Source organism: Biomphalaria glabrata, chromosome 2 (genome assembly GCF_947242115.1).
Source record: "Biomphalaria glabrata chromosome 2, xgBioGlab47.1, whole genome shotgun sequence".
NCBI lineage: Eukaryota > Metazoa > Mollusca > Gastropoda > Planorbidae > Biomphalaria > Biomphalaria glabrata.
In genome coordinates this window covers 8,450,037-8,476,075 of record NC_074712.1, presented here as the reverse complement: position 1 = coordinate 8,476,075, position 26,039 = coordinate 8,450,037, and the positions used below count along the sequence as shown (strand labels likewise).

Genomic DNA, 26,039 nt, shown 5'->3' with positions numbered 1-26,039 from the left:
TTGATACTGTTTTAACTTTGGTTTCATCGTATCTTTATCTTAGTTTTGACTCAATTTCAAACAACATTTAACGCTAACTTTTCTAACCTGTCTAGATCATTTCCACTTTATCTCCAATCTATATCAACTTTATCTCTGATCATATTGAAACTTGATGAGATGGAGCAAGGGAGGACTGGGTGTCAAAATCGGCCCATCATATGGCCCATAAATTATATCCCATATGATGGGCATCCAACAGGGGCGGACTGGGTGTCAAAATTGGCCCGGGCATTTCTATAAAATTCGGCCCACAAATTCTCAATCATGTGATGGGCATCCATTTCTAGGTGTATCGGTCCTTAAAAATCATTAAGTTTGATAATGTATCGATATGCATGCATACAGTGAACTTTATATCTTAAATCAGCAATTATGTAGGCCCTAAAAAGATGAAGCCTACTAGTAGCACTGTCTACATTCTACATTTTATTTTCGGAAAATGTGTTCGATTAAAAGAGTATTACACTGTAATGTCTGTGAAAGATTTTTTTTAACACGACGCTCAGAGGGCCTTTTATAAAAATAATAATAATAATATAATAAGAATATTATAACAACTTGATATGTGCCATAGTGACTTCGATCAGGCCATTTCGGTGGCCCTACCGGCCCATTTGGATACCGGCCCACCGGGCATTTGCCCAAATGCCCATATAGCCAGTCCGCTCCTGGCATCCAATCAAATCTGTCTTCAAAAGCATTTCATAAAGTTTAATAATGTATCAAAAGTATTTTGTTATATGAATGATTTGTTATATGGTTTTGAAACAATCGTATAGACACTATTACTAAATAAATACATTTTAAAACACTTGGAATGGTGAATCTCTTATTATGAAAAATTTCTGCTACCATATACATTAACATTTACATGGGCATTCAAATTCAAAGTTGGTTCGGTCATATTGTCTAACACGACTCGCTGTCAAATCACCTTTAATAAAGGTACAAAGGTAATAAAATGACAAAGAAAAGCTAGATATTCGACATCAAACAACAAATCCACCTTTGTCTTGATTTCTGCTATGGATAGCTTCTCACTGGGAAGAGTGAAGACATTTTGTTACGCTTACACTAACAACATCCTAGAGATACCATTTCTAAATTTAGAAAGCCTTCAGGACAGAAGGCTCAAAAGTAAAGTAGCAATCATACATAAAACACTGAACCACAATCTTCAAATACAAAAACAAAATTTAATAAAATACTCTGAAAGACACAAAGATAAAGGCACATTCCTCGTCTCATATGCTAGGACAAATTTGTACAAATACTCCTTCTTCCCTAGTGCTATTAGAGCATGGAATGGGTTGCCTGAGCTAGCCAGGAAAACCAGTGACTTGGCAGAATTTAAGTCATTGGTTAATATGCATGACTAAATGCATGACGCGTAGGACGTAATCATCTTCTTTTTTGAAGTAACGTCTGTATTATATAAGAGGGACAGATAATGATAAAAATAATTTTAAAAAAAGATAAAATAGGTAAGCACAATACTTTGCAATTTTTAGATATTTATTAATAATAAGTATAAAAAACGTTATGTAACAAAAATCCGTTACAGAGAACCGAACTCGGTACCTTGTACATGTCAAGCCAATGTTCTACGGAATCTACTCAATTGCCACACGACAATCAAGGTCAATGAAATTCGAGGTTAACATCATTTGCCCTATAGACCACAAGGTCTGCAAGGGGAATTTTACTTTACTCACAAGATCAAATACTGCTTTCTCAATAACATGGAAACCTAGTTTGACTATCTGCACACTAAATACTTGGTTCATGAAATAAAAACAAAACAACGAACACGTGAACAAACTATTTACTGTACACTTTGGTCAGTTGATCCGTGCGGCTCATGCATCCCAACGGTTGATCAAACAAAAATGCAAACGCTGCCAAAACTGTCAATAACTTTACTACTGAATTGCTTCTAGTCCCGATGGACAAACCGGCGTTGATTGCTTATCTGCATTGATGGTATTCTTCATAATTTGCAGCTCTTGCCTAATTTTAGGATGTAGACAAAACAAGTTGAACTGAGCATTATTATTGCTGGAAAAGCGAGACATTAATGAAGAATCTAACGAACAAAGTGACGTAATGTAAAGCCGTGTTTAGTAATAACTCCCGAAATCCAAACATATGTTTTTTCTCGGTGTGTCTGTCGACTACAAATTCTTGGTAGCTCCAACTCAATACCCTGTTTGCCTGCCTCGCCTTCCTCAAAATGCCATCCTTGAAGCGTTTCTATGCAAGGCCAAGTTGATATCTATGTCATTAATGTGACTGCTGGTGCTAAGATGGACAGACTGCATTTTCAAGAAACTGGTTCATGAAAAGATGAATAATTAACAATTAAAAGACAAATTAGAAACATATAAGAAGCAGGCATAGATAACACATATGCAGTTTGTCAGGTTTCACTTACAGCGTTATTTTAAAATACGCCAAACAGTCAAAGATCTTCTCAAAGTTGTGACTTAAAGAGCGAATGAATTCGTATTTCTCAGTCCATTTTGTCTCACACAAAAGAGGTACATTTAGCATCAACGCTCTCTCTTGGAACTATTATGAAAGAAATAGACAATCTTCTGAATGACACCGAAATGCTGCATATCTGAAATGGCAATCAGGTCAATAATAACAAATTGAAGTCTGTGGGACTCGCAACGGACATCTGCTATAGGATATTTTCACGAATCCTTGCCTGAACACAGTTTTAAATGCTACCCATCACGGGGCAGCCAACGTAGCCTTGGTCGAGTAGTTTGTCCATGTGAAAAATGTACATAATGTATTCGCTGACAATGAAGTTGGACACAGGCAGTGCGTCTCTCTAAACAACAATGGCAAAACCAATGAATTTTTATCAAGTACAAGCGCCATCAACAAATCCAACGTTCAAACACATTTGTTTAGTGCCTGATATATCTACATTTTATTAACGAAATACAAAGCAAACGCAGTTAATTCATGCTGCTGCTGCTCGTATATTTTGATTTCTTACTGCTGAAAGTGCTCTGTCGATACAAAATCAACGTTTTGACTCGGGTGGTATGGGTAGAACCTTTTTTTTTTTATATATCTTCTATCACAAACTGGTGGACGTGTTTAACCTGCTATTTTATTTTATTGAGCGCTAACACTGACCGCAACTCCGCAAGACGTAAATACATTTACCAAGATGACTTCCCTCTTCAATCTTGTTGAAGACACTTTCACATATATATCTAATGAAAAGACAGCTGGCAAGTTTTTTTTTTACTCCAAGACAAAAAAAATACTTTTATCATATTCTAGGCATTTACTAAATGTAATGATAACTATTAATTATATGCAAATAAAAACAAATCGTTACGTCTAACGTGCTATAAAATATTGAATATTGGATTGCAAGCGTACATGGCCGGACATTAACTACAGATGAGCTTGTTACAGTTTATTACAACAATAGCTTATCCTTATTAACTTTATTTTAATGTTAAGTTACTTCCTAGCAGACGTTAATTGATTTGGTTTAAAAAACTGGCTAAAATTTGGCTACCCAAAATTCAGAGGGTTGCACGTGAATGGTCAGCCATCAATTCCTGATAAGCCTAGGCTGGTCTACTACAACTGTACTTCAGTCACCAGTAGAAGCACTACTTGTTCAGTTGCTACTTAGATTTTAATTGATCTGATGGTGCAAAAAAGTGGCTAGAATTTTGCTACTCAGAATCCACGCGGGTGCAAGTGCACCCCCTTGCACCCCCCTGCGGGAGCCCATGTCCGCCCATGAGCAGGAGAAAGAGATGGTAATATTTGAAAGGGGAGAGGTGGAGATATCAGGAAAAAGATAGAGACAAATTGAGAGATGTAAAGTTTTATAGACATGAACAGATTGAAAGATGCGGGGATATGGAAATTACTGAGAGTTGGAGAGAGATGAATGCAAAAAGAAAAGGAGAGAAACGTATCTTTGAAGAGAATAGATGCAACAGCAGGAACGAAACTAGGCCTATACATAAAAAAAGACAGTTTGTGTGGAAACACAAACTCAAAATCGGCCCCCAAAGTGGTCCACTCAGGCAGGTAAAAAGGCCGGTATCAATATTTTCAGAAAGAACATCATAATTAAATTCTATCAAAGACAAATGACACAGAGGAATGGAGAAAGAAGGTTGACAGATCTTGTGTGGTGCCCCAGCGGTCCAGCAGACCAAAGGATAGGTGAAAGTGAATGTGAAATTAAATGCGAACCTGTCTTAACTGATGTCTTATGTTAGGCACCTAGTTTATAGTATTAGTTATTTAGCGACGCACCACAGAAGACGTATATTGAACGGGACTAGTGACGTTTGGGATATTTTGGGTTAGAGACTGGAAAATCAGTTAGCGATAGAATTCTCTGGGGTAAAGACGTGTTATATTTGACAGAGACTTTTACTGTGGCCTTTTCTTGGAATAAATATCTTATGAACTGTTCATCAGTGTTGACCACATCTCTTTACTCGTTAAATCGATCGTCTTGTTTATTCTGTATTGTTGATCAACTACATTGAATACACCCGAACAATAAAAGTCAAACGCTTGCAGAGGAATTGATTGAAATTCAACAGTCATCTATAGTTGACCTCAAGACAGTCTGAACAAGGCCATCACACTTATAATGAATATCTAATTGATCTAATTGTTTTGTAAAGGGTCAATATCTTATTCAAATCCTCAAAAAAAAAAAAAAAAAAAGAAAAACACATTTTCGTAAAAAAAAAAAAAAAAAAAATTTCCTTAGTTACGTGTCCTTTCATGAATGTGTGGCTCCATAGTTCACGAGATAATATGAAAACTATTGAAAACCTACTTATTAATTGTTGTTTTAAATTATATCCAACTTATATGCATACTAAATAGCTTTTTTTCTCTTAAAAAAAGTAAACATTATTTTTGGATAAACTTAGTAGTTAGTAGAACAGAACTTATATAACGTAGCAATACAAATGTAAAAAAAAATATTTTAACTCAAAGTCTAAAACCATTTGCATAAATATGTTAAAAATATGGTAAATGGTAATCCCCCCTACTAAAGAGCCTAGCGTATTTGTAATGGTAGTGTATTTTTATGAAAAAAACTGCTTGCATAAGTGATTTAAAAAACTAGAGTTTTCGCTGTTAGAAAAGGAAAAAGTAGCCGTTGCATCGGAACTTTGAATGGACTAAAATATTATGATGTCACTCTCAGATTTTCACAATCTTTTCTACTTTACGAGATCGAAACGGGACGGACGGACAGATGGACTAACGGACAGACCTTTCACACAAAACTAATAGCGTCTTTTTTCCTTTTAGGGGCCGCTAAAAATGAAATGTTGAAAGAAGCAGACACCGGTGTATATATAAAAATTGAGAGGGGGGAGGAACTAAAACGGAGAGATGAAAATCCTAAGATAGGTATTGGAAATATTATTAAATTGGAAAAAATGCTTTTCCCGCTAATTACACACACGCACGCACACAATTCTCTTTTTAAAATCTTTATTTTTTTTCCCGTTTGTGTTTTAACCGGTTACAGCTAGACCAGTGGTGCCTTGTTTTGTTACACGCATGTGACGAGCCAGATCAACAAACAAAAAAATATATATGGTCTAGTGCAAATGAGCTAGCCCTCTCAGGCTACGTTATTCACTGTGGACAAGAGTGTCAAGAGGCCTAATAGCACGGACTCACGGAACGGCCATTTCCCACGTGCCATAGTTTGAGAATCACTTATCTAGACACTAGTAGCCACAAATCAAAATATTAAAATCTCTTAAACGAGCTTCCTTTCTGTCTAGCGGGAATTTCCGAAATCCTTTTAAGTGTAATGAACAGTAGGCCATTGATGACAATAAAATTTCCGTTTGCTGTGCGACTTTTGACTTTCAGTGTGTTTCATTTCTTCTAATTCCCAATCCCATTCAAGCTAAGGGTTCCGTGAAAATTGTCTAATTAAATTACGGAAAAGAACGCTTAGATTTAAAGAAGTTTTGTTTCAACAGTTATATACTATAAACTTTTATTGTATTTATTGATGGATACATTCAACATGTAGGCACCTGTAGCTATACCGCTGATATTACATTAAATGCTTATCTTTATTGTCAGGTAGTGGAGTTTCATTGTACTATGCTTTACAAAGCGCGTGTAGATCATTTAACACTCAACTTATGGAGCACAAACATCAACACGTTTGCCAAGCATCCGGTGAGTCAATTAGATCTTAACTGGCAGAGTTTATAAGTTAATGTCCAGACATTTTATTAAATAGACTTTTGTTAGAATACATAGCGAGTAGAATTAGAAAATAGTTTGTTTAGTGTGTAGTAAAGTCAAAAAATTGCTAGGGTAAGACAAGCTGAGGACAGAGACTATTAGAGCAGTAACGCTAGAGACGCCAACGCACATTTCTCCCCAGTAGTAATTTAAAAAGAAAAATTAACAAGTTTGTTTGTGACCGAATCTTTGAGCCGCTGTTCGGAACTCTTCTGAGCGTGGAGTCCTTCTTTCTATCATAACAACTGACAGCTGCTAAAAGGTCTGTCTGGTCGTGTAGTCTCGATGGTCCCGGGTTCGAACTCTGCCCTCTGGCATCCCACGTCGTCCTGTGGGAGGTTTGAGCAAGGATGTAATCATCAGGAAACTTCCGAAACATGTAAAACAAACAAAAGAAACAAGGATAAAACATTGTTGTGGACGGTAATTGACTTTTAGCATCAAACTTCTGGTAGACATCTGTAGGCGTATTAAATCTTAACTTGTAAAACTTGAAATAACTTGAGTAACTTTTTTTATGAACAATGTTATGTATAGATAGATAGATAGATAGATAGATAGATAGATAGATATAGATAGATAGATAGATAGATAGATAGATAGATAGATAGATAGATAGATAGATAGATAGATAGATAGATAGATAGATAGATAGATAGATAGATAGATGTAGGGGCTGAGCAGGCCCATGTACTACAGAAAAGGTTCGCTCTCTAGTCCACTCATTACTTGCGCTCTTTATATTATCTAAGACAATTTTATTAACCGACTAAGTGAACCACTGTACATTTGGACATGCCATAAGAAATGTTGGTTAGAAGTCTTCTTTATAACAGGGGCATACGACAGTTATATTGCTGCCAACCTTGAGTATTTGAAAGCCAAGTGTTCTAAGCTAACTAACTGCATTGATAGACTTGTAGAGGGAGAGAACCCACTTCACATACTAAGCGGACAGGGTGTCAGCCTAAACAGAACCTGTGGGTATGTTACTAGTATAACAAAGTCTTTGTTTTGATACTTTGTAGATAGAGAACGTTGGTCACTTAAAATGTAAATGTAGATTTGTCTCTTTCGTTTTTTTTTTGTAGCCAGTGCTAATAGATATATTGAAACCATTGCAGTGTTGGCAAACATGCCGCTTAAAGCCTAATTGTTACGGATGACTTTAGGAAACAAACATAATACACTAGAACAGACACAAAATAGAGCAGTGAGATTCATAACAAACGAATATTCATGTTTGACTAGAGTAACACCTTTAGTAAAATCATTAAATTTAGAAAGCCTTCAGGATAGAAGACTTAAAAGTAAAGTAGCGATTGTACAAATAACACTGAACCATAATCTTCAAATACAAAAACAAAATTTAATAAAATACTCAGAAAGACACAAAGATAAAGGCACATTCTACGTTCCATATGCAAGGACTCCTTCTTCCATAGTGCCATTAGAGCATGGAATGGGTTGCCTGAGCCAGCCAGGAAAATCAGTGACTTAGCAGAATTTAGGTTATTGGTTAATATGCATGGCTAAATGCATGACGCGTAGGACGTAATCATCTTCCTTTTTTGAAGTAGCGTCTGTATTATAGAAGATACTATAATATATTATTTTCATGTAGACACTGGTATAAAATAATATAATAATTAATATCTGATTCTATTTATAAGCGTTCAGGATAAACACAAAATCAACTCAGAAATTCAGAAACAAATCATAGTTCGCCCAGTTATTTAAACTTCCCCAATACAATACAATACAATTCGTTATTTCCTGATAGTAATTTAAAAAACCCACTAAAACTAACAAAAACTAATTATACTACATTACTACTCATGGTAAACCAGTTACACGGGTAAAAATTCAAAATGGAAAAATAGGCCAATCATGGAATCCACATATTGACCAAATTATGTTTTAAAAAATCAAACAAAGCTTGGGGTTTTATTATTTTTACAAATCAAACAAGAACATAAAACTAAAATGTTATTTAATCTTGGTTATTGAAAATGCGCCCTCTGTTTGGGTCCCTTCAGCTCAAGAAAACATAAAGGAACAGTCGCAAAACGAAGATTTCTAGACGAATGTTCATATTTGACTATAGTAACACCATTAGTAAAATCACTAATTTAGAATCGTTTCAGGACAGAAGAATAAAAAGTAAAAGTAGCCAATAATACATAAAACATTGAACCATAATTTACAAGTACTAAAACAAAGCCTAATAAAAGATGCTCATAAAGACTCAAAGATAAAGGCACATTTCTTATTCCTTATGCTAGGACATACTCGTAAAAGTGCTCCTTCATCCCTAGTGCTATTACAGCATAGAATGGGCAGCCTGAATCAGCCAGGGAAACCAAAGATTTAGCAGATATTTTAATTCACTTATGAACATGCATGACTAGTTGGAACCATGGATGCGTGTTGGACGTAATTATCTTCTCATTTTGAAGTAACTTCTGTAATTTGAAAGTTATGTTTCAAAATTGTTGTTAAGCGCTGAAAAACCTTTATGAAGATTTCAGAAAGAAAGAATGTATACTGACATACAGAAATGTTATGCTCTTAGACATAGTATACATAGGTCTGTGCATGTCAATCGGACTTCAGTTTGAAAAAAACAAGGATAAGTATTTACTTTCTAGCGTGATACTGAGTCATAACACTCAGAATAGCTCACACTTTAATATGATAGAATTTCCTTGTTCTTTTTGAGCACACGTAATTAGATGTATTTAGCTATTTTGTACTGGTAATATCACAACACACACACTTTGTTTTACGTTTCGCCATTTTCTTTAAACAGATGTCTAGATATGAAGTTGATACTTGAAGAGTAGCAAAGGTCTACATCTAAAAAAAAACACATTAGGATGTCGTTCAGACTAAATTGTTTGTTTTCCCTATGTGCCAACTCTAATTGTCAGTACTTTGTCTGTAGTTAAAAGCTGGAAATGGCTAATCCCCCCCCACCCCCCAAAAAAAAATAATTTGTAAAACGAAAAGAACTCCTTTCAGACCTAGCGATCTATATGGCAGATGATGTTATCCAGAAATTCGAAATCCCAGTCTTAACCAATATTCGAACCCAGGACCTCTCGGGTCGAAAGCCAAGCGCCTTGCCTCTTAAAAACCTTTAAACATTTCATTTGTACAAAGCTTATATCAACTCAGTCTGTCTGTCTGGTAAAATGTTTGTTCACGTTATTTTCTCCCACACGCAATCTCGAATCAAGCTGAAATTTCGAACAATTATTTCTTTTACTCGATAACACAAGAATCAACACAAAAAATTAGTTAATTAACTATTGGTAATTGGTTATTTAGTTTGGTATCTCTAACAAAGGAAAGAAATTTTACTTGACTGAGTTGGTGGTAGCCTATAAGCTGAATTAATCCCGTTTATTGGTCGCCGCATTAAAGTAAGTTTGAAGAAAACAATAGATAGCTAGACAATCTTCTATTTCGAACACGGGACCCCAGGTTCGAAAGCTAAGCTCTTCACCATTCAGCCACCGCAACCCCTTTTTTTCCTTACTATAAAAAAAGAAACATTTGAAATATTATATTTTATTATATCAAATTGTTATTATGATAAGTCGCCATCCAGACTCTTCGACGACCATCAATTTTTAAATGTGTTAAATATAATCAGCATTGTCAGCGGTAAACATAAGACTTCGCTAAATAAATATATATTTACTATTGTAAGTAGGAGGCGCGGTGGCTGAGTGGTAACGCGCTTGGCTTCAGAACCAGGGGTCCAGGGCTCTAATCTTGATGAAGACTGAGATTTTTACTTTCGGGATCCTTACGGTGTCTCTGAGTCCACCGAGCTCTATTGAATATCTGACAGTAGTTGGGGAAAAGCAAAGGCGGTTGGTCATTGTGCTGGCCACATGAAACCCTCGTTAACCGTGGGCCACCGAAACAGATGACATTTACATCATCTGCCCGATAGATCACAAAGTCTGAAAGGCGAACAGCACTTTACTTACAGTTCAAGATAGCTCAAGCAATTCATAAATAATCAGTTGAGACTATCTTATAGATTACAGACGTCACTTCAAAAGAGAAGATAATTACGTTCTACGCATCTCATATGTCTATCTAATCATGCATGTTAATCAGTGACTCTGTAATGAATATTAGTTTGTAGATTGTAATTGAATATTGTATACTCTCCAGACTTATCTATAAGACTGTAAATGGAAGCTACACATCACTATTTGGACAATGTCCGGAAACAGAAAGAGAAGAAATTCGCTCAGAACTAGAGACACACATTGACCTTCAACTGAGAGGTAACAAGACATGGGGGAGTCTGAAGAGGTGCCTGGCTAACACTGCTAGTGCTGATGGAATGTCAAATCTGGAGCAAATATGTTTGTACGTAGTATTTATGCAAAGGGATAGATACTAGTCTAATTAATATTGCCATATTTTGTTTAACTATGCTAGTCTCCATAATGTTGCAGAGGCGTCGTTAAAGCTGGTGTAAACTGGTGCAATAAGTTAAAAGTGCTACCCTCTCATCTTTCACCATAAAATCTGTCGATTTATCCTTTTTGTTGAAACATATAACAAAGGCATGCCCTAATCAAGCCACTCCACGAACTGCTAGGTTCTGCTGGGAGCAAGGAATTGAAGGATTCCAACATAGTAACAATTTACAAAAATAAAGGCGACCGCTCCGATTGTAACAGCTATGGAGGCATTTCACTCCTTAGCATAGTTGGAAAAGCCTATACTAGAGTAATACTGAAGCGGCTGCAGATCTTGGCAGATCGAGTTTACCCAGAATCGCGATGTGGCTTTAGGGCCGGTAGATCCACAACAGGAGAATTCCAGCGAACAAAAACTGTCACTCTTTATAGCTTTTATTGACTTGACCAGGGCGTTTGACTTTGTCAGCAGATGCCGTATTAGAGAGAATTGGCTGTCCAAACAAGCTACGGAAACTAGTGTCAGCGTTTCATGAAAATATGCAGGACACCGTACAATTTGACAGTTCTGCCTCTAGGCCATTCTCCATCAAGAGCGGAGTAAAACAAGGATGAGTTCTGGCTCCAACACTATTCGGCATCTTCTTTTCAGTTTTACTCACCAGCAATTTTAGATCCCTGGAAGATGGAGTATGTATCCACAGTAGATTCGATAGAAAGTTATTTAACCTGGCACGCCTTAAAACCAAAACATATTAATTAATTAATATTAATTAGGGAACTGCTGTTCGCCGATGATGATGCGGCACTCATAGGGTTAGGGACCGAAATCCTGGCACAAGATGTCGCAGAAATACCAGCAATACATATTGAAATCACACAATTACAGTGGTGCAGGAATTCACATACTTGGGAACAACAATAGCTAATACATACTATACGCTGAGCTTGCAAAGGGAGTCAGACCCAAGGGCCGCCCAAGACTAACTTACAGAGATGTCTGTAAGTGAGACATGAGAACCACAAAGTATGTGGGAAGAAATAGCCCAAGACAGGACAGCATGGAGACAGACTGTACGTGCTGGTACGAACTTCGCCGAGTGCAAAATAAACGAAGCTGCATTAGTCAATAGAAAGAAGAAGAAAACTAGCCAGATGCAAATACATGCACGAATTGTGGCAAACTCTGACGCTCCAGACTTGGTTTGATCAGTCACACAAGATTATGCCCCGTCTCAATACGAATCCACCTGGGCGCATCAATTGTTCTCCGAGACACAAGGAGCCATATATAACAAAGGGCTTTTCTATCCTGTCGTTAAGAAGTCTTAGAGCAGAACGTAATCGTCTTAATTTTTTTTTTATAATCTTCAGAAAGTTATAAAACAATCATCATCATCAAACTCCATTTGAGTGAGGGCTTGAGAGGCTCAAATCGTCTGCTGTTTTGCGTAGTGCAATTAAGTTACTATACAGGTCGAGAATTTGTGGTTTCGAGACGGAGATCAACAAGTCTGGGGCAGTCAAACAGAATATGAGGCACGGTTTCCACTTCTTCCCCGCAGCTGGTGCACCGTGAGTCAAAGTTTGGGCATAGCCTTGAGAAATATAAACCAACAGGACAGTGGCCTGTCCTGCACTGTGCTATAATAGCTTGCTCAGGCCTGGGCAGCCATCACCACGGGGAAGTGTCGTCAGGGCGCCTCATGCGCTCCAAGACTTCAAGGGCTTTTTTTGTACTTATCCCAGAACTCAAACCACTTTCTATTTTTTTTTTAATTGTAGCCAGAGCATGACGATAACCTACATTCATTAGTTGCCTACACAAATGTGCTCTGATTTTCGTTTTGTTACTGACATCACTCTTGCTAGCTGTCAACAACGCGGTCCTGACACCCCTAGCACTCCCTAGTTACACCACTGTGCAATAGAACTTGAAACGTAAGTCAATGTGTGATACTAAGCAAACATAACATTTAGTTTTGAAGTTTCTCTTTTTGTGTCTTTATAAAGGAAGGCCAGAAACAAAACAGAATTTTGTGGTGGATTCAGTCACACCGTAGTGGAGAAATTTCTCAATACAGAAATGAGAGACACGCAGTGCGTATGTCAAGAGTCATTCAAATCAGGTATATGCTATTTATATTTAAATTGTAGATTTACCTTTTAACATTTTTAACAGTTATTTAATTTAAAAGTAAAAAATGGAAAAGCATTAACTGAGAATCATTGAGCAAAGATGAAAGAAATACAGAAAAAGTTCTCAACGATGTATACGTATACTGAATCCATGTTACTATTATTGGATGATGTATTTTATATTAATTTCGTAGTGCAGGATTTACTTTTAAACTACACAAGATATAGTTTATGGTCTCGAGTTCTGGAATCAGATATTCAGATACTTGTATTCCGACTTTATGTTTAACCCTTTAGGTATCCACAAATAGCTTTTGGTAATGGCATAGATCTATAGACTTTATAAATATCTGGACATACAAAGGGTCACATTTCTCAAAATACTCAAATTGGGCCCTGCATTTTGAGCTACAGAATGATGTTTGAACATTCTCAATTAATATAAAACTCTAAGGCAGTGTTTCTCAAACTTCTACCGGTGGCGCCCTCCTAAATGACAAAGTTTTTCTTCGCCCTCCCCCACTTAGCCAGCTGGGTACCTTTTGGAAAACTGTAGGCTTCTAAATGTGATCGGTAGGGGGTGGAGTCTAAGAATGTAATTTAAAAAAAATAGCCTTTGAAAATATACTTATAATATGTATTTAACAGATTTTTGTTTTATTTTGCATTGATATCAACACTCTATTTAGGATCTAGCAGGTTCCATCTTCATCCAGAAAGCGGTTCGGGTCACGCTGTTAGCTCCCCTGGCAGAGTTTGGGACCGAGCCCCGGCGCTAACAGATTTTCGCGTTCTGAACTTCAGAAATTCGTTCTCCTGGCGCCTTTTTCTAGTAGTAAGAAGGGAACATGTCCAAAAAGGTTTAAGTTCAAATTGGTGGGGCGGTTCGATATTGAAGTGTTTTCTGACAAGCAGAACATACTATTCATGCTACTAAAAAAATATTCGCTGGTGAGATAAAGTCTTATATAGAAGGAAGCAGTACTTGCCATACTGTTATACGAGGGACATTGGGTAATTTGAGGTGCGTATAGCGCAGTGCGTTTTTAAAGGTCTTAATGTTCCAAATATCATCTTCCAAAGTCGTCTTGCCGAGGACCATTTGATTTTGGCCACTCAAAATTCTCAATATAATGATGTACAGCAGTCGGGAAAAAATTTTCAACCATTTCGTAACAGTAAGCTGAGAATAATCAAAATGTTTTGAATCGATATTATTACAGACTCTTCTAGTGATGACGTATACGTTTTACATAGGCCTTTTTTTTAAAAAATGAAACGACGTCAATCGCTTAAAATATTTACATTTAAAAACTTTGTTAATAATTCCATTTTACTTGGTTATCAAACAAACACGGATTGATTACTAAAATGTTAATGCAACTTTTTTATTCCCTAAAAAAAAAAAATTGGCCGGTTTCGTCCACACTCTATTTTTATAAGAACGTTGTGCCCCCATAGATGAACCCCACAGTTTGAGAAACGCTGCTCAAAGATTACTATGCTTTTTAAAAATTTCCATCCTGAACTCTTCTAGTATAGTCTATTAATTGAAGTTTGAAACTGGTTTCCTTTATTATTTCATTGTAGATGAGTTGCCAACTGCGGTAATTGCTGGAATTGGAGTCGGATGTTTTGTTGCTGTTATAGCCATTTTTCTCGCTGTCTTTTTTGTCTGTACGCATAAATTAAACAGGTAAAAATATTAACGAAAGTAGATTTGTAATACAATTTAAAGCATTCAACATTAAGCGGCACATAGACCAAGGAAAAAAGACTGTTCACAATAAATAACAATAAATAATAAAATATTAAATTAGATGTGAAATCTATTATTTAAAGTAGAAAGTAAGGCGTATGTATGTATGTATGTATGTATGTATGTATGTATGTATGTATGTATGTATGTATGTATGTATGTATGTATGTATGTATGTATGTATGTATGTATGTATGTTACGAATAGAAATCAAAACCGTTTGACCAATCTTGATAAAACTTGGCAGAAGTGTTCCTTTGGTACTAACTTAGACCGTAGTGTATGTATTGTAGCCCTAAAACAAACTAAGACCCTCAAAAAAAAAAAGTTGACTAACTCTATGAAAGCATTACAACTTCATCGATCTAGGCTATATTTACCATATTTACATGAAAAGATCGAAAGGATCTAGATATATATCTAATTTTAAGAACTACACTTTGCGCATAAAGTTTTTTACTTTGACACATTAAAATACGAAATATAGTCAATTGATTTGATTATTTAATAAAATTAAGCTTCAAATTTGTGTTTCAAAAGCATTTTTATATAAATTCCTTCCTTATATCTGCGAATTTAGAAGTCCTGACGTGCATTCTTTCATTAGACATTACCGGAAAGGTTACACATCTCTCTATTTCTAGGTCTAAAACACTCTTTCAACTCTAAGATGATAGAACTTCTCTTTGCAAAGATAGTTTTATACTTTGACAAACGAAAATGCTAATTTTTTTCCATTTATTTCATATTTTAATCAAATTAACATTCAAATTTGTTTTTCTTGAACTAATTTTAGAAGCTACACTTACGCAGATAGTTTTTTACTTATATATATAAAAACCCTAAACATTTAATTATAGGTTTTGAACGTTTTCCTGGTTTAAAAAAAAGTTTAGCTTCATCTACATATTTTGTTTTGTTTTCCAGATTTTATTTAGTTCGGGATTAGAAAAGAAAACAAAGGATTTTATCACAGGGGAGCACTAGCCTATATTTGTGTACGACATTATGTTTGTATTTGACATTAAGCATATGTAGGCCTAACACATGTAAAAGATATATATCTAGGTTATATATGTATCAAAAAATGTATGTATTGATTTTATTACAGAAAGAAAACGGGCAATCGTGTGACCTACACTCATGGTCCTGATGCTCAAGTTTGTATAAAAGGTTTGAATGCTACAGTAAGTTCTACAGACTAATCACTGAATTGTTGGATTCGTAATCCAAAACCAGCAGATTGTATTTTCTTTGTTATAGTTGACAGACGTTTTTTACTACTTCTGACTTACAAAACTATTAGCAAAACGTTAACTAAAACTATTACTTCAGTAAGATACATCTGTAACTGTGTAACATCTGTACTTTCTTAAGAAAGTGCTCAGAAATCTATTCCAAGTTTCTCTTTCAGTAATACCTTCTTCTCGGAGAAAATTGGAGATTTCATTTGTCTTTATAAACCTACCTCGGATCGAACTATTTTTGATGGAAATATAAACTAAATCAATACGTTCATTGGTTGTTTAAAAAAAAAATAAAAAAATAAGGCTTTAGAAAATGTTTTGGACTCGTCTGATTGGAAATCATTGGTACATTAAACGTATTGATGGAGTGGAATTCATTGGTAGATTGACCGTTTTGGTCAATTGGAAATAATGATGGAATGGAATTCATTTGTGGATTTAAAGTATTGGTGGACTGGATGTAGTAATAATAATAATAATTAAACAAGGTTACAAAAGACAGTTTGTGTGGAAACACAAACTCAAAATCGGCCCCGAAGTAAAATGTTTTACATAATTCGGATAATCCTTCAGAGTTGAAGATAGTTTACTTCCTAGTCCAAACCTCCCGCAGGACGACGGGGGATGGGAGCAGGAAGGGTTTGAACCTTCGATCGTCGATAAATCCAAACGACAGTCCAGCGCGCAAACCGCACGACCAGTGGTCCACCCAGGTAGGCTTCAATATTTTCAGAAAGAACTTCCGAATGAAATTATATCAAAGACTAATGAGAGATAAGAATGGAGAAAGAAGGTTAACAGATCTTGTGTAGTGCCCCAACCGTCCCACAGATCAAAGGATACGTGAAAGTGAATGTAAAGTTAGATGTGAACCTGGCCTAACTAGTTTGTGGTCTTTAGGGCAGATGATGTAAAGTTCATCTGTTTTTGTGGCCTACGGTTAACGAGGGTGTCATGTAGCCAGCACAACGACCAACCGCCTTTGCTTTTCCCCAACTAATGTCAGGTACCCATTAGAGCTGGGTAGTCTTAGAAGTTGAAAATCCCAGTCTTCACCAGGATTCGAACCTGGGGTTCGAACTAAATAAGTTAATTGTTTTGAACAGGCTCAATCTCTTATTCGAATCCTAAAAAAAAAAAAAAAAAAAAAAAAAATCCGCTACAAAGAAAAATTTACGAAAATGATATTTATAAGATTACTATTCGTCTTAAATTAGGTCTAACAAATAATGCATACTAATTAGCTTTTTCTTATAAAAAACTGCTTGCATAATTGATTTTAAAAATTAGAATTTTCGCTTTCAGGAAAAAAAAAAGTAGCCGTTGCATCAGAACTTTGAATGGTCTAAAATATTGTGAAGTCGGATTTTCAATATCTCTTCTAGTTTACGAGATCTAAACGGGACGGACGGACAGACGGACAGACGGACAGACATTTCGCACAAAACTAATAGCGTCTTTTCCCCTTTCGGGGGCCGCTAAAAAACACTAGAGGCACTGCTACTTTGTATGATAAGTAAAAGATATTTTTCTTTTACAAAAGATTAATAATATATTCGCTTTTTTTTTTCTTCATCTTTAGTCTCCAGTTGACAACACATTGTCAGTTTCTACTAGATATAATCCCCGTCTGATGCCAAGGGAAGATGTCACAGTGATGACCTGGGTGAAATACAGGTAGACATTTCTTCGGGAAATCAATTATTGTCATTCACAAATGAATAATTACCATTATTATTATGCTGTGAATTTTCAGAACCAACTTCATTAGAGCCTAATTCAAATAAGTTCAAAATATAAGATAAGAGATAAGATAACTTTTATTGATCCAATCAAATGGAAATTCGGTTTGACTACAATTGACAACTTCATCGTAACTACTGTACAATAACAATATAGATGCACAATATAGATGCACATACGAACGACATTCACACACGAAAAACTCATACACATAACCAGCGCTTTATAAATAGACTTCTATGTACTTCACAATTACGACAGAATGTTAATTTTTGATGTTGGTCATCCAGGGTCTATTATTACTGAATGTTTTAATTTTCTTCTTTGGTGCAATCATGTTTTCCCAGAACTGGATGTACGAATTAACAGTTGTGATAAGTTCATCTATCCTGGCAGTTGTTTACAAACATGTCCCAATCTGTTTGCTCCAGACAACTTTGTAGCTGTAAAACAGCGTCGTCAAACCATGACTGGAAAGACTGTACTTCGGGTTTTGTTGTTTTTAAAACCGGTTTGTACGTGGGTGTAAGATGGATCATTGTGTGGTCCGACTCTCCGAGGGGAAATAAGGATCGAGATGTGTAGGCCATAACAGATGTCCAAGGTTTTATCGTACCATGTGGGACAATTAACATATTGAGTATTTGATTATATGTTGGCAAGTGTTGAGCTAACGAAAGATGATTGAAATCTCCCATAACTAGTCGGGCAGCATCAGAACTTTCCACAGTACACACACATAATGACTGGAGAGTGTTTTGTAATGAGATACTTAGCATTGAAAATGCCATAATGAAACGCTTCTCAAACTGGGGATGCGGCCTATGGGAGGATGGGGCAAGATCGTGACCTGGGAAGAGGTTGACCTCTTAACAATGGGTGGGGGGGCATTAGCAAGGCCGATCAATAAATTCAAGGGACATTGTAGTTATAAATCCAAGTTTTAAATATTAATTATAAATATTTTAAGTAATATTCTAAGTAGAACTTTTAACAAGCAAATTTGTAAAAAATCATTTTTAAAAAAAAAAAAGCTTATCTAAAGGAAATAATTTCGCACTTACAACTATATATCTAAAAAAAAAATATAGAAGTTATTTCCCTTATTTGATATGAAACAAAATAATTAATTGCCAATAATTAATTGAATATTTGGCTAATTGGTAACAAAACAAATAAAGGTCAAGCAGTCCTAGTTAGCACAAAGATGATCTTAGGATTATTGCGCCCATTATAGACCCACGTGCGCTAAAATTACCAGGAATGTCCCTCACATAATAGTATTGGTCAGTACTTCCTCCTTTATGAGACTTAATTTGACCCGTCTCAATCCATTTTTAATACAATCTTTTTTTTTCTTTTGGTATCTTTTTTACTAAAAAAAATGGACGATGCCTTTCTGAATCTTAGAGCGCAGGAAAATAAAATTGCTTAAATAAGTCTAAAGGGTCTAGCTTGTAAGAACGTTTATTAAATAAATTTGAATTCCAAACATATTGTAAATATACAAAGAAAAACTGTAAAATTGTGTTATAATAATATGCTTAAGGTTCTTATCTTTCTGGTATATCCTTAAACAATCCCGAGCGGCCGAGCACCATTGTGGTAGCTAACTTCGTTCTCACAGACCCCAGCTGAACCTTTTTTTTTTTTTTTTTTTTTAGTTTGTGGAGGCGGGCGCCACTGATAAAAGTTTGAGAAACACAACCATAACCTTTTCCCATAAAAAAAAAATCAAACAACTTCTTAATTGCAAAGGGTAGATTCTTAAAAATGCAAGCATCAGATTCTTTTTGCACACTCGAAAAAAAAAGCGCGACTGTTGTGGGTGATGATCTTTTAGCAATATATACACATACATCATCGGCTTATTTCAGTAAAAAATAATTTCTTTTACTTTCTCCAGACCTGTCCCGCCTATTCCAGGCCAAACGTCTAATCCAGACTTGGAGTACCCACCTCGTTATAGTCAATGTGAATTAGATGCGGCAGACGACCCTTACTTTGAGCCCATCCCAGAGCCTACTGGGGAAGCGCTTGACAAGGAATACCCCAGGAGACTCAGCTTAACGAGTAGTCAATCTTTGCAATATGTAGATCCTATCTCAAGTCTTAGAACAGAAGCAGAGCCATCTACGCCGCCAGACATGTCTTTCAGGCCTGTTCCGGCCAAGAGAAGTAAAATAACAGAGAAGAAAATAGAATCCCAATATTTTGAAATAGAATCTGAGCCCACGTTGGACAATATTTCAGAGACGGAGCTAACAACAAAGAATTAGAACTTGAAGTTGATAGAACTATTGATGCAGAAAAAAGAACCGACGAACTAAAAACACATAGAGAGTAGAACAAATATTCAAATAAGAGCGGGACATCCTAGCATTAACAGTAAATGTTAAATAGACAGAGAAAAAAATAACTAAAATGTATTTAGGACCATGCATCAATATATATCTGGTCGAGATCAGATTTCTATAATATTACTTTCATATTTACCCTGTTTATGTATTATTGTAAAATAGGTTTTAATGTTATTAATAAATATTTTTAAAGCTCTTCAAATGTGCGTAAATAATGCAAACCAGAGACTATTATTCCATGTATCGAAAACAAATTATCATAGAATATTGCTCTTACTCTGCTCTTGCATCGATGTTTATGGTTTTACAATGGACTGGACGATGGCAAGGGCGGACGTAGACTTGATAAGACTATCTAGACTATCTGAGATATGGACCCACTTGTGATCATGTAAGGAAATTTATTCCTTAAATTGCTTTTTCTTCAAAACAATATTGGGGGGGGGGGGCAGGAAAAGGGGGCACTAAGCTATAACTTATGTTGCCTACAGGTAAATCCTGCACTGGGTGATGATCGGCACCTTCGACATAGGGTCACGGATGAATACGTCTCGATGTTTTCACAAGTTGAATCTGATTGGTCCATTGTCCAGTTTTATACTGTTTAGTTGTAAACGTAAAAGAATTCCTCTTTACGAAACAAAATATTTTATCTCTTTCTCTCCTAATTAGCGAGACCATCGTTGATTTGACCCCATTAAATTAAATTAATTTTGGGGTTTTATAACCTTTAATTTTTGTTCTATATAAAAAGAGCATGCATTCTCAATTTAATTCTATGCCAAAAGTAATGTTTACTGATTACAAACAAAAATGTTATTGAAGTTTAATCCTAACAGGGTAGAATGTACAATTGTGAAAAATGAACAATTCAGTCAAAACATGGAAAAATAATTACCGAGATAAAGAGTTTTAATTAATCATCAGGTTAAAAACATAAAATTAGAAAACACACACACAAGGAGTAATATGTTTAATAATTCAAATTCAAACAAATTCACAAAGTAGACTTATTATGAAGCTTAAAACTTGTGAACTGAACATACTGCAGACCGCTTAGAACGGGTCCGAAACTCAGTTCTATGAAAGAAGAGGCCGAAGAAAGAGATAACCAGTTCTGTTAAACTGGAATAGAAACAAGAATATCATTTCAAAACATACTTAAAAAACAACAAAGCTAATACGAAGTGTAATTGTAACAATTAGTGTTGGATCAGAAAGAAATATCTGGTTGGATTGTACCGTAGTTGGTTTTTAAAAGCATTTACAAAGTGAACGACCTGAATTCGAAATCGTGGCTCACTCCACCTCGCGCCGACGTGGTAAACACTTTTCTAGTGAGGTAGGCTACTTATGACTAGAGAAGATTGTATAGTTATATATTGTTTGTTTCAATTTAGAGTTAGTAATTAATTAATTGGTTGTTTGTTTTTAATTGATTCTTGTGTTGTCAGGTAAAAGAAATAATTGTGCAAAATTTCAGCTTGATCAGAGATTGGGTGTCGGAGAAATAACGTGAACAAGAATCGTACCTGACAGACGGAGTGAGTGAGTTGATATAAACTTTGTATAAACAGATGACCTTGGTCCTGCTGGGTATCTCCTGTTATAGAGTTATCGTCATTTACTGAGGCAACACTGGGAAATTATGTTGTATATGGTGGTGTGACGGCGGAGGTAGGCCTACCTCAGTCGATGTAAGAAGAACTGGCAAACCCTAAGATTGTAATGTAACGGCGGGGTTGAGCATGAGTTCAAGTCAAGTTATGAAATATTATGTGTGTGTCTTGCCACCTTTAACATTCAATTATAATATACATCATCATCGTACCCGACTCTTTTTTGACGCCTCCCTTAAATGTACAACACTAGACCTATATATAACCTTTTTACTTTCCATAACAGGTGATTATGTTCGAATTAACAACAAAACCACTTTGTGACAACTGGGGAGAAACATGGTATTTGGGGAGATGAAATAAATAACGTTGTATATCTAGTGACAAGAACAAGATCACCAATGAGAAGCTGGCAAAGAACAAAGCAGCCCAGTCAAGAAGATATTCAGAGTCGCTAGCCATAGATAGGCCTCAGCCTTTGCACATCCAACATTACGATTCCTCTGTAACCCCCAAATGAAAGAGGAAGAGGAGACGGCCTAGATATAACATGGCGCCGAGATGTGGATGCAGATGCCATCTGATGGGCAAGACGTGGGGGTTGTTGGAGTGACTCGCCCACAAACGAGACGCATGGAAGAAACTGGATGGTGGCACTTGCTAGAGACATAACCACTGGTTGAGATGAGACGAGATCTAGTAAAAGGTTTTCAAAACTTTTCAAAAAGGGTTAGCTTTGAAAAAAGTAAAACATTCAGCTAGTTTGCTTGAAAACATTTAGCTACAAAAAAAACAACAACAACTCGTATTTTGTTTTGTCAAGTTAAAGAAATAATTGTGCAAAGTTTCAGTTTATTCCAAGATTGGGTGTCGGACAAATAATATGCGCAAACTTTTTACCAGAGTGCGTTTATATAAGCTTTGTAAAAAAAGACACGGTCCATTAGTTCGCTTAGGACAATCGCCCCAGTCTGTATTACTTATATCTGCCTTCTAGTGAATATAATAACATTTAAAAAAAAAATAGTCCCAACGATTGATTAAAGTCAATTCTACAAGTACTAGGAGGGTGGTGAACATTAAAATAAGAGTCACTATATAAAGTTCAGCAAATTATTTTTAAAAAGTGATCTGCTTAGGGCCTGGAAGCTGGCCATTTTTTTTTTTTTTTTTTTTTTTTTTTTTTTTTTTTACAAAACTTACTCTGTCTGTCTGCATGACTGTCTATCTGAAGTAGGCCTAGCTCTATTCGAGACTTGTATTATGTCCGTTCTTGACTCCTGGAAGTGCCGAATTACATCGTATGGTAAATAGTATGAGTGTCGATATTTCCGTCCAGCATCAAAGAGTCATTGATAAAAATGACAATCAACATTTCCAAGAAATTTTTAAAGAAAAATTAGTGACAGAAATCTGACGAAAGAAGAACTTTGTATGACTATAAAAAAACACAATCCTTTAATATAATAATAAAAGTTTAATCAGTTCAATATCAGTTTTAATCTTAACGTCTTCATTGATATTGGAAGCTTTCATTAAAAGAGCACCGACAAAAACAACTATTCATTGACAGTTACTTGTCAGAAAAGTTTGAGAACCACTGATGCGAGGTTATTGTAATTTACTTCCTATGACTTTTTATAAAATACATTAGGCTTTCAAATCTACATCTAGGTCTAAATAATTTTTCCTCGTAAAACCACGGAGAAGCAAAGAGGAAGAAAGCGTAGTTGTTAGTAGGCCTATGAGCTGTAAAGCGTGACAGACAGAGAGAGAGAGTGAATAAATACGACGTGCATGCTAGACTAATGACTGGATTATGAACCGGCGCCTTCAGAGGTCACGTATGAAAAGAGACTTGCTTTCGGTTCGACATTATGAAAACACTTGGACATTCAACAGAACAATGGTTCTCATCATTTGGGTCGCGACTCCTAGAGAAAGTCGAATGATGGGGTCGCCATCGGAAATATGAAGTTTTGTCCATGCTAACTTGAAATAAATTGACATTGGATAAAACGTTTTCCACTCTTTTTTGTTTAAATATAAAAGACAGGGCCGGATTTAAGGGGACAGTGAGAGGGCCTCCATAATAGAGATTTAAAAAATATCAGAATTTCGAGACATTTACTTTAGCATATTTAGGCTAAACATTTTTTTGCGCATTTTTACCGAAAATACTATAAATCTTATGGTTGGCAACACTGGTCGTGGTTTAGAAGTGTCCGCGTGCAGCAACAGTACCCCCCATTTTTTTTTTTTTTTTTTTTACTAAAATATGCATACCCCCGGTATTAAATGTTTAAAAAAAAAGGGGGGGGGGAGGGGTGAGAATAAATTAATTAACAAGTACAAGTACTCTATTTCTTTTTTCTAAAATGTGGAATGCTTTTTGATACAAGTATAAATTAATTTGATTTTATTAATTGTAGCTACATAAATATATTTAACAGCATAAATTAATGTTCATCAAAGACCCTTATTTTTTTCCCATATATAATCATCTCAAATTAAATTTGGTCTGGAGATCTACCAGAATTTGGTCTAATTTGAACATACGCTAGTACTTAGTGGAGCAATTGTTCACGTGTTTCTCATGTCTGGATATATTTTCTTCTGTCAGTCTTCTGTTATTCATTTTCTAATATTAATAAAATTGAGTCGTATTTGTAGCCCCTGTGTTTATGACTTAAATCATTATTAATAATATAACAGGCTTACGTCAAATTTTAATGCGTCATTTTCAGGGCCGGATTTAAATGTGTGGAATACCCACGTGGCAGGTTTTTTGTGGTGACCCCTAGCTACAATTTTTCGAAACCTTAATAGAGATCCACTTATGAATGAAAAGCATGATATATTTCAAAGAAAGCAATAGAGTTAAATCTCACTTTCCGTATAAAAAAAAATTAATATGCATATTTTAGTGTTCAAAAGTTTACATTTTTGAGTATGTGAAGGGTAAGGCCATTGTTAAACGCATTGTCGTAGATCCGAACTGTTTTTACTTATGCTTATTCTGAACATGCTACAAGCGTACACTTCTTAATCACGACATTTTTGCCAGCCTTAAAAATGCGAAAAGAAAATGTTACCAAAAAAAAATGACTTTTTTTTAATTTTTGACCCGTCGAAATTTGTATCTCTTTGGAGGCCCCTGTCGTGTGGATTCCACATGGCTGTAGCCCCGACGGCCCTTCCTTAAATCTGGCCCTGGTCATTTGTAACGAAGTTCTATTAAACGAATCTATGTAGCCGAAAAAAAAACGTTAATGCCATTTAGATTGCAAGCATGCTTTACCAACAAGAACGCCCAGTATTTTAGATGTAAAACTGATCGTGTCCTTCGGAAATAGTAGCAGGCCAACTGGCTCACCTGTGATGTAGCAAAGTCCAGCCAACTCTAATGGGTACCTAGTGACTTAACCTGACATTAGTTGGGTTAACTAAAGGTGGTTGGTCGTTATGCGGTTTCAAGACACCCTCTTTAACTGTCGGTTATAGGGGGTCAAATCCCCATCTAGGCTACTATAAAACAAAACCAAAAAAAAAAAAAAAAAAAAGAATGCAAACGACAATCCTCAAATTCCAAGAGCATAGCTAAGGAAGATTTTGATGTTAAAACCTCCTCCAAAATTTACGATAAAACCCCCCTCTTCAATATAAAATTATCCATACACCACCTCTTCAACATAAAAAAGCAAATTACACACTCAAAATTCTATGAGCGTAGCCAAAGGGTTTTTGAGTTTAAACCCCCCTTCAGCGGCGGGGTCTTAAGCCAAAAAATACCTCTTCAATTTAAAAAAAAAAGAAAATTACATACTAAAAAATCTATGAGCGTAGCCAAATGGGTTTTGAGTTTAAACCCCCTCCAGCGGGGTTTGAAGCTAAAAAAAATACATCTTCTATATAAACAAAAGCAAATTACACACTCAAAATTCTATGAGCGTAGCCAAAGCGGGGTTTTGAGTTTAACCCCCACCCCCTCCAGTTGGGGTTTGAAGCTAAAAAGTACCTCTTCAATATAAAAAAAAGCAAATTACACACTCGAAATTCTATGAGCGTAGCAAAGCCAAGAGGGGTTTTGAGTTTAAATCCCCTCCTCCAGTAATGCCAGATTTATTTTTTCTTTTTCGAAATAAAAAAATATAATTAAAAAAATAAATAATTGGTTAATTAAGTTAATTTTTTGATTGATTAATGTATTGTTAGGGGCAATGAATATTTGTGCAAGTTTCAACCTGAGCCGAGAACGGAAAGTGAGAGAAATAACATGTATAATATTTGCACCAGACAGACAGCCTAGAAGGTTAAGTATCGCTACATCAAATTCATTCTTCTTACACTTTAATTTCTGACCCCTGACTCTAGAGCTAAACCTA

General features: G+C 35.7%; 1 protein-coding gene across 1 annotated transcript; it reads left to right on the top strand.

The window, feature by feature from the left end:
• Positions 1-5,578: 5,578 nt before the first annotated feature.
• On the top strand, positions 5,579-20,230 carry LOC106073997 (uncharacterized). The gene is made up of 8 exons (XM_056018964.1): positions 5,579-6,267; positions 7,173-7,320; positions 10,531-10,731; positions 12,801-12,916; positions 14,517-14,622; positions 15,797-15,872; positions 17,515-17,609; positions 19,582-20,230. The coding sequence occupies exons 1-8, from the start codon at positions 6,231-6,233 to the stop codon at positions 19,952-19,954; spliced, it is 1,152 nt and encodes a 383-aa protein (XP_055874939.1). The 5' UTR covers positions 5,579-6,230; the 3' UTR covers positions 19,955-20,230.
• Positions 20,231-26,039: the final 5,809 nt, after the last annotated feature.